At 46.9% G+C, this 13,176-nt stretch overlaps 1 protein-coding gene across 4 annotated transcripts in view; it reads left to right on the top strand.

Annotated features, from left to right (window-relative positions):
* ctdspl (CTD small phosphatase like) overlaps nt 1-13,176 on the top strand; it is a 197,405-nt gene that overhangs the window by 167,278 nt on the left and 16,951 nt on the right. For all 4 annotated transcript variants that reach the window (XM_033040824.1, XM_033040834.1, XM_033040853.1 and 1 more), the window contains one exon: nt 8,600-8,656. In XM_033040824.1, the coding sequence (XP_032896715.1) occupies nt 8,600-8,656 (57 nt within the window). The remainder of the gene's footprint in view (nt 1-8,599; nt 8,657-13,176) is intronic.

The raw sequence follows: 13,176 nt of genomic DNA, 5'->3' as shown, positions 1-13,176 counted from the left end.
TAGAGTTGGTGCCTTACAGTGCCAACGACCTGGGTTCAATCCTGTTTACAGGTGTTGTCTGTACAGAGTTTGGATGTTCTCCCTGTGACCACGTGGGTTTTCTCCAGGCGCTCCGGTTTCCTCACACAATCACTGCAATTCCACAGTCTGTGGAATTCTCTGGAGGCAGGTTCTCTGGATGCTTTCAAGAGAGAGCTAGATAGGGCTCTTAAAAATAGCGGAGTCAGGGGATATGGGGAGAAGGCAGGAACGGGGTACTGATTGGGGATGATCAGCCATGATCACATTGAATGGCGGTGCTGGCTCGAAGGGCCAAATGGCCTCCTCCTGCACCTATTGTCTATTGTCTAATCCAAAGATGTGCAGGTTTTTAGGTTAATTGGCTTCGGTAAAAACTCTAAATTGTCCCAAGTGTGTAGGACAGTGCTGGTGTACGCGCTGATTGGTGGTTGGCGCAGACTCGGTGTGCCGAATGACCTGTTTTTGTGCTGTATCTCTAAAATAAAGTAATCTAAAAGTAAAGTAAAAAGATACGGTGTTTAATGCCCCTGTCCCACGCTGCGAGTTTACCAAAGAGCTCTCCCGAGTTTAAAAAAAAATCAAACTCATGGTACCTCATCACGAGTATTTTTTTACTCTTGGAAAATTTTCACACTGTTGAAAAAACTTCACGGGTTTCCGCGTTTCCCGAGAACCTGCCGTTAGCGTTACGAGCCGCTACGAGACATCCACGAGCTCCGACGTACCCGCTACGTACTTATCACGAGTTTGATTTGTTTTTAAACTCGGGGGAAGCTCTTGGGTAAACTCGCATCTTGAGTCGCATTGGGCCTTAAGAAAGAACTGCAGATGCTGGAAAAATCGAAGGTAGACAAAAATGCTGGAGAAACTCAGCGGGTGAGGCAGCATCTATGGAGCGAAGGAATAGGTGACGTTTCGGGTCTTGACCCGAAACGTCACCTATTCCTTCGCTCCATAGATGCTGCCTCACCCGCTGAGTTTCTCCAGCATTTTTGTCTACCTAAAAAGATAGAGTGAATACACTGAGTGTTTTACCCAGAGTAGGGGAATCAAGAAGCAGACGACTTGGGTTTAAGGTGAGAGGGGCAAGAATCAAGAGGGACTTTTACCCAGAATAGGTGAATCTGTGCAGCATGTCCTCATCACTTCATGCATGCCCTTCCAACAATTCTCATGTCATCAGCAAAGTTGGAAACCTTACGACACTGTTTCTTCCTCCAGGCCATTAATGTAAATAAAGAACAATCGCGGGCCAACATCTGATCCGTGCAGTGCCCCTCGGGTGGCACCCATCCCAGTCCGAAAGAGCTGTGTAACATCATGAGGGGCAACGAATGCACAGACTCGTTTACACAGAGTAGGGCAATCAGGAATGGGAAGAGAAACTGTAAACCAGTCAGCATGATTCTTAAAGAAGGACTTTATTCTGGCTAGGACGTTATCCTTTTGAGCGCAGCAGGACGAGGGGTGACCTTAGAGAGGTGTATAAAACCAGGTGTATAGATAGGGTGAATGTGCAGTCTTTTACCCAGGGGAGGGGAATCAAGAACCAGCGGACATGAAGAGAATACCTACGCCCCAAAGAATATCAAGACCCAGCCTGTCCAACTTCTCCCAACAGGTGCTTGCGTCCTGCCAATTTCTGTGTTCATTCTTTTCGTGGGATTATTTCTCTTCTGGATGCTCACACTCCCAGCAAAACTTTTATCGTGTTGAAAGCTGCCTTTGAAATTTTAACCTGTCAGGTCTGCAAATTACCAGGAGGTTGTCAAAGCCGGCACTATTTCTTCAGAAAGTGTTGGGCTGCTTTAATAACAGGTCTGCTGATGCCCTTCTCATTAGATCATCCCCACAGCTTCACCTCATTTTTCCAGACATTGCTCCTCCATTTTATGCTGCTGGTGCTTCTCCAACTTGCTGTTTTTCTAAGCTATGTGCCCTGCCTGCTTGTATCCTGTCTGCTTTAATTGGGCTTTACCTTGCACTAAACATTATTCCCTTTATCATGTGTCTGTACACTGTGGGTACAAGACACACACCAACACAATTCACACAGACATCCATCACAATGAATCTCCTCCTCACTGCGGTGGAAGGCAAAGTCTTGTCTCTCCCCTGCTCTCCATCCTCTCCCGATGTTAAAGCGCCCGGCGGGCGATGGTAAGTCCCACGGCCGTTAAGGCCGCGCCGGCGATGTAAGGCCCTGCTCTGGGTCTTAATGTTGGAGCCCCCGGCGGGCGATGGCAAGTCCCGTGGCCGCTAAAACCGCGCCAGGCGATGTCAGGCCCCGCTCTGGGTCGTTTTCAGCCCCGCAACTCGGGCAGGAGAAGCTGCCGCCGCGGGAGCTCCGAAAAGCGGTCTCCCACCAGGGACCCACAAGCTCCCGATGTCACCGTCCACAGGCCTGCAGCTGGAGCCTCCAAAGCTCCGGAGCCGGGTCGCAGCCGCGCGCCACTACAGCTCCCAACGCTCCGAAGCCGACCAGCCCCACGATGGTAAGTCCGCAGGTCGTTCCGGCTGGAGGCCGCTCCACGGTGCTAGGCCCCAACAACAACGGAGACCCGACAGAGAAAAGGTCGGGTCTTCCATGCAGGGAAGATATTTTAAAGTTTCCCCCCCCCGCCCCTCACATATACACAGCTAAAAACAATATAAAAACCACAGCAAACTACACATTGAACGGGACAAATATTTTTTAAAAGGACAGACGGACTGTAGAGGCCGCTGCCGTGAGGCGCCGCCAACACAGCACAAACACTATTGTCTTTCCGCTGACCGTATAGCAGGCAACGAATGCTTTTCACTGTACCTTGGTTCACGTGACCATAAACTAAACTAAAAGTATCCTCTCAACTTCCTCACATCTCCTGCTCTCAAATCTGACTTCAGGCCCTGAAAACCATGGAACATTTGACCCCAGCTGCTAATCCCTTCCTTGTGCCACTGATCTTTGTCCCACTGATCTTTGATTGTCTTATCTCAGTGGTCACCGTGCCCCTGTCCTCACACCAGATACTCAACCCCACCAATCGACCTGACAGCCCTGTGCACCATAGGGGAAATGTGGCAGTGTTGTGGGTGTTGTATGAAGGATAAAACATTGAAACATCTGCTTTCTTACATGAAAGAACCAGTGGAATTAGTTGGAGGTAGACACAAAATGCTGGAGTAACTCAGCGGGTGAGGCAGCATCTGTGGAGAGAAGGAATTGGCGATGTTTCGGGGTCAAGACCCATAAGGTCTCCAATTCCTTCTCTCCAGAGATGCTGCCTCATCCGCTGAGTTACTCCAGCATTTTGTGTCTACCTTCGATTTAAGCAGCATCTGCAGTTCTTCCTTAAACAAATTAATTGGAGGAGGAGGAGGTGGTGTCCTTGCCCACATTTATCCCTAAATGATCATGGCAAGTGCAGATTATCTCAGCCCTATCCACGTTGCTGCATTTGGGAGCTTGCAGCGGCCAAATTGGTTACCACGCTCTCTAGATTACAACTATGGTCATGCTTCATAAATACTGCATTAGGTGGAAAGCATTTTGCCATTTTCCTGGAAGATCATGAATTACTGCAGGAATGCAAGACTTTATTTAAAGATATTCCTTGGAGTGCAGAAGGCTACGGGGTGGTCTTATAGAGGTGTATAGCATAATGAGGGGGGATTGATGGGGTGAACGCACAGTCTTTTACCTAGGGGAGGTACTTAGAGAATTTTTACAGCCGGCATTTGTTTTCTGTGTTCCACGTTCCTTTTCTTATCGATGCATCGTTCCTCCTTAGCTCTGTTCCCAACCCTCAGGCTTTCTGTATTGTTTTTTGTTTGGAAACCTTGCCCAGCTTTCCCTTTGATCTAATGCTATCTTTAACTTCTCTTATTAGGCATAGTAGACGCAATTATAGATTTTTAAATGCTACCATTGTTTCTCGCCTGTTATACCTTTCAATTATTGCTGACCACTTTAACCCATTCCCACACCGACCTTTCTGTCCTGGGCCTCCTCCACTGCCAGAGTGAGGCCACACACACAAACTGGAGGAACACCACCTCATATCTTGCATGGGTAGCTTACAACCCAGCGGTATGAACGTTGAATTCATGAATTGTAGGTAACTAACCAACAAATTCTCCCTCTCCCCTCCCCCCCACACCTACCTTCCCAGTGTCCTGCCTTGATGCACACCCATTCCTCTCTTTCCACCTACATTCATTCCTCTAGCTTCACAGTTGGCAACTCTTCGATCCTTGTGTCTCGCACCTTCTGTCTTTTCATCTCTGCCTTTTGTCCACCGATCTCTCGGATACAGCCACCTATCATTAGCCAGGCTTGGCCCCGCATCCATCTCTTCCAGCTTCCCCCACCCCAAAATACAATCAGTCTGACGCAGGGTCCTGACCCAAAATGTCATCTATCCATCTTCTCCAGAGTGCTGCCTGACCTGCTGAGGTACTCCAGGGCTTGGTGTCTTTCCTTTCAGTGTAGTTTCCCAATCTACCATTGCCTTGCCTTTATAGTTGTCCCTGTACAAATTTAGGACCTTGCTTTCTGATTCAACTAAATGTGAATGTTCTGACCTATGTGGCATCCTCCACAGCGGGTTTCCTGCTTCCCCACCTTCAACTTGTCAAGAGTGTTGAATTGCCATTTGTATAAACAACAGAACAGTGACATTTCTCAGTGCAGCAGCATAACAGGTCTGCAAACACATTGCACAGATAATATGCAATAAACAAAAAAATTCAATCACGTCAATATTAGTGCAAAAGCCCCTGTGAAGTCTTGAGTACATCAAAGACACTTGATACTTGAGAGTTGAGGTTAATGTTGTAAAATTCTCAGGAGCCTGATGGTTGTGGGGAAGAGGCTATTCGTGAATCTAAGATAGACACATAACGCTGGAGTAACTCAGCAGGACAGGCAGCATCTCTGGAGAGGGGGAATGGGTGCCGTTTTGGGTCGAGACCCTGGTTGAACCCAGGCGTCACAGATTTGCAACTCCTCCCTGTAACTACTTCCGACAGCAAGAGTGAAATGAGAGCGTGGCCAGGGTGGCTGCTTTTTTGAGGCAGCGCCTCCTGTAGATCCCTTCAATGGTGGGGAGGTGAGTACCCATGATGGACCAGGCAGTGTCCACTGCTTTTTTGTAATCCTTTGTTCGTGGGTTTTTAAATAAGTTTAAATAGTGAGAACGTTTGGAGCAAGTACCCAAAGCAACCAGAGTGATTGACATTAATGAAAAGATTCAGTTAAGACACTTCCATGCTGTTACAAACACTCCAGCTATGCAGGCTAACCGGAAGGGTTGCCTTTGAAGCACACAGCCACCATTATACTGTGGTGAGAAAATCCTGCAGGGGTGGCTGTCATCCAGCAACTAATAATTTGAGCAAGTATGGGGCGCCCTCATCTGGCTCTGCATCAGTCTCCGTGCTGTGGTCAAAGTTATTAGTCAGGGCTGGAGACGTTTGCTCGGTATTTAGTGTCGGAAGGAACTGCAGACTCTGGTTTAAACTGAAGATAGACACAAAAAGCTGGAGTAACTCAGCGGGACAGGCAGCATCTCTGGAGAGAAGGAATAGGTGACGTTTCAGGTCGAGACCCTTCTTCAAACCTTTCTTTTGAAGAAGAGTCTTGACCTGAAACGTCACCTATTCCTTTTCTCCACAGATGCTGTCTGACCCGCTGAGTTACTCCAGCTTTTTGTGTCCACTGCTTGGCATTTAGCTGGATAGTGGTCCTAAGGCATGCCTTCGCACAATCATTTGCATGCAATTCATGCAACCCAGCACGCTGATGCAATCATAAAGAATGCACGTCAAATTTTCAACTTCCTTAGAAGATTGAGGAGATTTGGTATGTCAACAAATATTCTCTTGAACCCCTGCAGATGTACGGTAGAAAGCATTTTGTCTGGTTGCATCAGTCTGGTTTGACAACTCAAATGCCCAGGAACATCGGAGATCACAAAAAGTCCTGATCTCCCACCATCCTTTAATGGGGCGACCAGACCTGCACGTAATACTACAAATACAGCTTCACCAAAGTCCTCAGGAAGGCATCTAGTCTTTCCTCCAGTCTAAAGTCCTATAAAGTTCCTTCTCTCCTCCATACTTTGCTCTTGCCATCACTCTGATATGCTAACCTTTGTCTCATCTGTTCACAAGACCTTTTTCCACGACTGGTTGCTCTTTTAAGTACTTCTTGGCAAACTGTAACCTGGCCATCCTATTTTTGCAGCTAACCAAAAAATGGTTTGCATCTTGCAGTGTAGCCTCTGTATATCTGTTCATGAAGTCTTCAGCGGACAGTGATCATTGACAAATCCACACCCGACTCCTGAAGAGTGTTTCTGATCTGTCAGACAGGTGTTTGGGGATTTTTCTTTATTATAGAGAGAATTCTTCTGTCATCAGCTGTGAAGGTCTTCCTTGGCCTGCCAGTCCCTTTGCGATTAGTAAGCTCACCAGTGCTCTCTTTCTTCTTAATGATGTTCCAAACAGTTAATTTTGGTAAGCCTAAGGTTTGGCTGATGTCTCTCACAGTTTTATTCTTGTTTCTCAGTCTCATAATGGCTTCTTTGACTTTCATTGGCACAACTTTGTATAGTAATTGCCCAGAACAATGACGGCAAGGCTGTCATGCCTCCTTTGCCATGCTATCTTTACTTGTGTTGCTATTTAAAGGAGTTATGGACTTGCATCCCTCTACGACAATGCCATTAATACAATCGCTACATTCCTTTGGATTTTCCTTGCGTTTGACTTGATTATATTCATGTATAGTACTACCGGTTTTGGTTGGATAACACGCAACAAAGCTTTTCACTTGGTACACATGATAATAATAAGCCTCAACTTGCAAAATGTCAGATCATTCCTCTGTTCACCAGTGTTTCTATTTGTAGAGTTGGCTTTGTACAAAAGTTTTCAAATGATCAGGGGGCAGGTGGGTGGGAGCTTTTAAAGATTACCCATGGTCTCACTGAATCCATAACCTTCACTCCAAGCTTCTGCCAGAGGTCTTCCCTGTCACCCATGTCAGGTCCCTCAAGCCCTTTGCTCAGTAAGACCAAGGCAAATGGAGAGTTACTCTTGCAATTCAAAAATGGGAATTAGTTAAATGACCCAGTTTGAGAGGACATGGTTGAACTTTATCTTAAAAAAAAAAGACAAAGTGCTGGAGTAACTCAGCAGGTGAAGACAGTGTCCCTGGAGAACATAGGCAGGTGACGTTCTGAGTCTGAAGAAGGGTCCCGACCCGACATATCACCTATCCATGTTCTCCAGGGATGATGCCTGACCTGCTGAGTTACTCCAGCACTTTGTCTTTTTTTAATGGATTCATGGACGTTTCGAGCCAGGACTTATCAGACTGATTGTTGGGGGGGGGGGGGGGGGGGGTGTGGTACTGGAAGAGAGATGGGGCAGGTAATAGGTTGATTCAGGCAAGGATGTTTTTGTGTTAGGCAGATGGTTGGACAAATGCCAGAGATGAGCAATCAAAAGGATTGAAGAGTAGCGAATTGTGAAGCTAGAGGGTGTAGGTGGAAGGGGAGGGTGCGGGGAGAAATGGGTGTGAGTCCAGCTGGGGCACAGGGGAGCGGGGTGGTTCTAAATATGGGGAAGAGGGGAGAGGGGGAGAGTTATATAGTAGTTACCTAAAATTAGAGAATTCAATGTTCATTCCATTGGGTTGTAAGCTGCCTAAGTGGAATACAAGGTGTTGTTCCTCCTGTTTGAGTGTGGCCTCACTCTGGCCTTCTTTATCTTAGTCAGCTGCCTTGTGCCAGTTGTCACGGTGGTACCGTGAATATGCAGGGATGGGGGTGCTTTGGCAATGGAAAGGTAACTGTTGAGACTTGGCTTCACTGGTGGTGGTGACATCACAGGGTGGAGATCCAATTCCTGCAAATCATGTGACCCATTTGTCACCACCAAGCCTGGACCCCTGAAGATGTTCCTGTTTTGTTTCTCTGTACTGACAACTGTTCGTATCAAGAAGGAACTGCAGATGCTAGAAAATCGAAGGTAGACCAAAGTGCTGGAGAAACTCAGCGGGTGAGGCAGCATCTATGGAGCGAAGGAAATAGGCAACGTTTCGGGCCAAAACCCTTCTTCAGACTGTATCTGTGATTGGGCTAAAGGGTTGCTTCCCTCTGTATTTTCCCGCCACTATATATTGGTATAAATAGGTGATCGATGCGTTAGCCCGTGTCTTTCTTTCCCTGTTCTGTCTGCGCGAGGATGCTGTGGGCTCGAGTGAGTGGATCAGAAACTGGCCCCGCGGTGAATAAAGGGTTTGGACTATAGTATTCGAATCAGTGTTTTACTGACCCAGACTGGGGGGGGGGGTAAAGGAACCAGAATCAACCGTACAATAATGAATTTAGAAGGTGTTTTACAATTCCCCATCTTAATGTCATTACAGCAACAGCAATAAATTGGAAAATCATCTTGTCTGGAAGACAAATGCAAATGTGCTCATTGGAAATAGACTATTCAAGTAATGAATGTATGCTTCATTAGCATCATTAAGACTGCATATTAAGCTGATTTATAATGACACCCTTTTGTTTATTTTCAGCCTATTAACAATGCTGATTTCATTGTTCCTGTTGAGATAGATGGGACTGTTCACCAGGTAAGACACTTTGCATTGGAAGCGGGATCGGTAATGATATGACGTGAGGAAGAGCGAGCATCAAGTTGCCGTGCATGGGCAGTGCTGAGAATCCCAGCTCTTTGAGCATGCTGGAAGTGCTGCTGTGGGTTTCCAATTGGCCACGGATGTCAGGGGTTGCGGAGTTTAGAGATACAGCGTGGAAACGGGCCCCATCGGCCCACCGAGTCCCTATACACTGGCAATCTCCTACACACCAGGGACAATGTGCAGTCTTTACCCAAGCCAATGAACCTACCAACCTGTACGTCCTTGGAGTGTGGAAAGAAACAGTAGCACCCGGACAAAACCCACGCGGTCACAGGGGAGAACGTACAAACTCTGAACAGACAGCACCCGTAGTCAGGATTGAACCCGGGTCTCTGGCGCTGGAAGGCAGCAACTCTACCGCTGCGCCACCGTGCTGCTCCAGAGGACTAAATGACGACGGTGAATGCATGCGAGATTGAATCACAAACAAAATGAGAGCAAGATAGCGATAGAGTTGCTGCCTCACAATATCAGTTCGATCCTGACTACGGTGCTGTCTGTACAGAGTTTGTACATTCTCCATGTGACCACGTGGGTTTTCTCCTGGTGCTCCGGTTTCCTCTCACACCAAAGACATACAGGTTTGCCGGTTGATAGTGCTAGTGTACAGGGTGATCGCTGGCCGATGCGGACTCGGTGAGCTGGAGGGCCTGTTTCCATGCTGTATCTCTAAAGTCTGAAGTATAGAGAGGTTTGGGGGGGGGGGGGGAATAAATAGCAGTGGTCCTGTGTCTGTGCAGTTCGCTCTGATTAGAATAAGAGCATATTTCTAAAAAAATAGCAGAATTGCAAAAGGAATTTTAGATTGCAAGCCCTCATCTGTATCCAACTATCACTTGCTAGGCTCTGCCCCACCCTCACCTCTCTTTTCCAGCTTTCTCCACCCACCCCACCACCACAATCGATCAGAGAAAGGGTCCTAACCCAAAACGTTGCCTATCCACCCCCTCCATAGATGCTGCCCGACTCGCAGAGTTCCTCTGGCACGTTGTGTTTTGCTCAAGCTCTATAAGCCTGGATGAGGCAAGACAGATATACATGGTCATTGCAGCTGGCCAGCAAGATTTCCTGTGTAGCTGCATATCCTCTCTTCACCATCACCACCAGACATCTTTGATTTGCTCACAATACTCCAAATGCATTCTGACCAGCACCTTATAAAAAGCCTCACCATTACATCTTGCCATCTTGCTGAGCACAGACATCGTGGGCTGAAGGGCCTGAGCTTGTGTTGTACTGCTCCTTGTACCTGTGCAGCTCCTTTGAGGAACCAAATACAGATCAGTTTTATTGTCACATGCACGAGAGTACAATGAAGTTCCTTGTTCACTATGCACATAGTACTGATAAATACATCAACTAATGCAAAACAGCAGACTGGTGCAAAGATTGAAGTGAAACCTGAAGTTGTGCAGAAACACACTAAGCTGCATGATGGAATAACTGGACGAGGTACAGTGGGGTATAAGGGAAAATTGCCTTTGCATATTCTCCCTCAGAATTGTTGCGGTCATTTCCCTGCCATCAGATGCTAGGTTGACTGGCTCTCGCCCGTCTCTCATTTTCTCCTTTCTTTCAAACAATGATACCTGATTAAACAGCTTTTCCAATCCTCTGGCTCCAAACCTGTAGCCATGAAGCAGTGTAAATAAATCATCAGAACCGTGCTGTTTGCTCATTTGCTTCACTTAATTGATTAGGATATATTTCAGTGTAGTCAGACAACATGCTTGCATTCACAGACACGCACTCTGTTGATATTTCTCAGCTCGTTATGTTTTTCATTATGTTCAGATGGAGTCATAAAGCATGGACACAGGCCCTTCGACCCAACTCATCCTTGCCAACCAACATACCTAATATAAGCTAGTTCTCGTATTTTCCCCATATCCCTCGAAACCTTTCCTATCCATGAACTTGTCTTTTAAATGTTGTTATAGTACCTGCCTCAACTACTTCGCCTTCTCTGATATTTCATATTGCTTCTGCTTAATGTATCAATGATAGTTTGTTACAGTTGAAGCACAAAGTATCCACTAAACAACCATAATCCACCTCTTGAACATTTAATTTCTTGGTCTGAAGAAGGGTCCCGACCCGAAACGTCACCTATCCATGTTCTCCAGAGATGCTGCCTGACCCGCTGAGTTACTCCAGCACTTTGTGTCTGTTTTGGTAAATCAGTATCTGCAGTTCCTTGTTTCTTCTTCTTAGTTTCTTGGTCTACTTGGCCCTTCTCTGTCCTTGCCAGAGAGACCCACAGCTTTTACCTGCTTTGCTTTCAATTCTCATTCCTGCCTGAATTAGCTCTATTTTTAATAGAATCCCACACCAATTGTAAATTTTCCAAAGCTGCATGGGGGCACTGAACTAAATCAGTTTTAATTTTAGTTTAGTCTAGGGTATGGAAACAGGCCCTTCGGCCCACCGAGTCGGTGCTGACCACTGGTCATCCATCTGTACACGAGTTCAATGTTAACCCCCTTTCACATCCACTCCCTATACACTGAGGGCAATTTACAGAAGCCAATTAACCTGCAAAGTCTCACGTCTTTGGGATTTGGGAGGAAACCGGATCACCCAGGGGAAACCCACGCGGTCACGGGGAGAACGTGCAAACTCCGCACAGACTGCACCTGAGATCAGGATCAAACCCGGGTCTCTGGCGCTGTGAGGCAGTAGCTCTCCTGCTGAGCCACTCTGCCGCCCTTAAAGGTTCGGCTTAAATTATGCATTGACCAGCAAGATTTGGATTAGTTTATTATCACGTGTACTGAGGTACAGTTTTTGTTGCGTGTTGTCCAGTCAGCAGAAATACCATACATTATTATAGTCAAGTTGTGTACAGATACAGGATGAAGGGAGTAATATTTAGTGCAAGATAAAGTCTTGAAATATTACTTATTTTCACATCATTAGTACCAGTGCTAACACCCGGGATTGAACCAGCGGCTTTTAGATCTTCAGTCTAAAACTCTCCCAACTGAGCTCAGTGGGTGCTGAGACAATATGAGTCACAACGTTGGGTCGGACAGTACCAGCCGTCGAGTGGTGTCTTCCATCGAAGGGACGCAAGATCAGACTGAGACCTGGTTCAAGTAATCCAGGATAGGCTGTGTGCCTTCTAGTTGGCCTATTCTTGATTACTTGTACTGGGAAGCAGTCACAGTGCTTGGAGCGAGACCAGCAGCTGAAGACAAGGAGGCCATCGACTGGCTGAAGCCCAAGTAACGCCGTGAAGGAAATTCTGAGATTTTTAGTTTAGAGAAACAAACTCTTTGACCCACCTAAATCACAGTAACCAGATTTTCGTCTGTGCAATTCTATGCCTCATGGAGGCCAGTTCACTGGATGCTTTCAAGAGAGAGCTAGATAGGGCTCTTAAAAATAGCGGAGTCAGGGGATATGGGGTGAAGGCAGGAACGGGGTAGTGATTGGGGATGATCAGCCATGATCACATTGAATGGCGGTGCTGGCTCGAAGGGCCGAATGGCCTCCTCCTGCACCTACTGTCTATTCACATCCACACTTGTTATCACACTTTCGCGTCCACACCAGGAGCAATTTACAGAAGCCAATTAAATTACAAACCCTTGGGATGTGGGAGGAAACCCACGTGGTCACCGGGAGAACATGCAAACTCCACCCACAGACAAGATCCGAGCTTGAGATGGAACTGCGTCTGTGTTGCTGTGAGGTAGCAGCTCTACCATCTGCGCCCCTGTGCGACTAGTGAAAGCTTCACGGTGCCGCTAGTCATACTGGGTGTGGGTGGGGGCCTCCCTCGGCACTAAAATACAACCATCAGAAAAAATAATTTGGCTCTTATTGCCCAGCTAAAAACAAGTGGTGGAGGAACTCAGCGGATCAGGCAGCATCTGTGGAGGGAATGGAAAGACAGCTTTCTTCGGCATGGAGTAGAGGGGAGAAAGCTGGAAAAGGGGTGGGGGCGGGACAAGCAGATAAAGTTGAGTAGGAAAGAACTGAAGATGCTGGTTTATATCGAAGATAGACACAAAATGCTGGAGTAACTCAGCGGGACAGGCAGCATCACTGGAGAGAAGGAATGGGTGACGTTTTGAGTCGAGACCCTTCTTCAGACTGAAAAACTGTCTTGAAACGTCACCCATTCCTTCTATCCAGAAATGACGCCTGTCCCGCTGAGTTCTCCAGCTTTTAGTGCCTACTTTTAAATGCTGTTACTGCAGCTGCCTCAGTCACATCCTCTGGCAGCTCGTTGCATATTCCCACTACCCCTTGTGTGGAGAAAGTTGCCCTTCCTGTTTCTATGAAATATTTTCTCACTGAGCTTAAACCTTTGCCTTCCAGTTCTTGATTCCCCTGCATCCGTGGAAAAAGACTGTGCATTGACAGTCTATTTACTTGGTGATTTTATACATCTCCATAAGATGAGCCGTCAGCCTCCAGCAGTCCAAGGAAGAAAGTCCCAG

Source organism: Amblyraja radiata, chromosome 2 (genome assembly GCF_010909765.2).
Source record: "Amblyraja radiata isolate CabotCenter1 chromosome 2, sAmbRad1.1.pri, whole genome shotgun sequence".
NCBI lineage: Eukaryota > Metazoa > Chordata > Chondrichthyes > Rajiformes > Rajidae > Amblyraja > Amblyraja radiata.
This window is presented reverse-complemented; position numbering and strand designations above follow the sequence as displayed.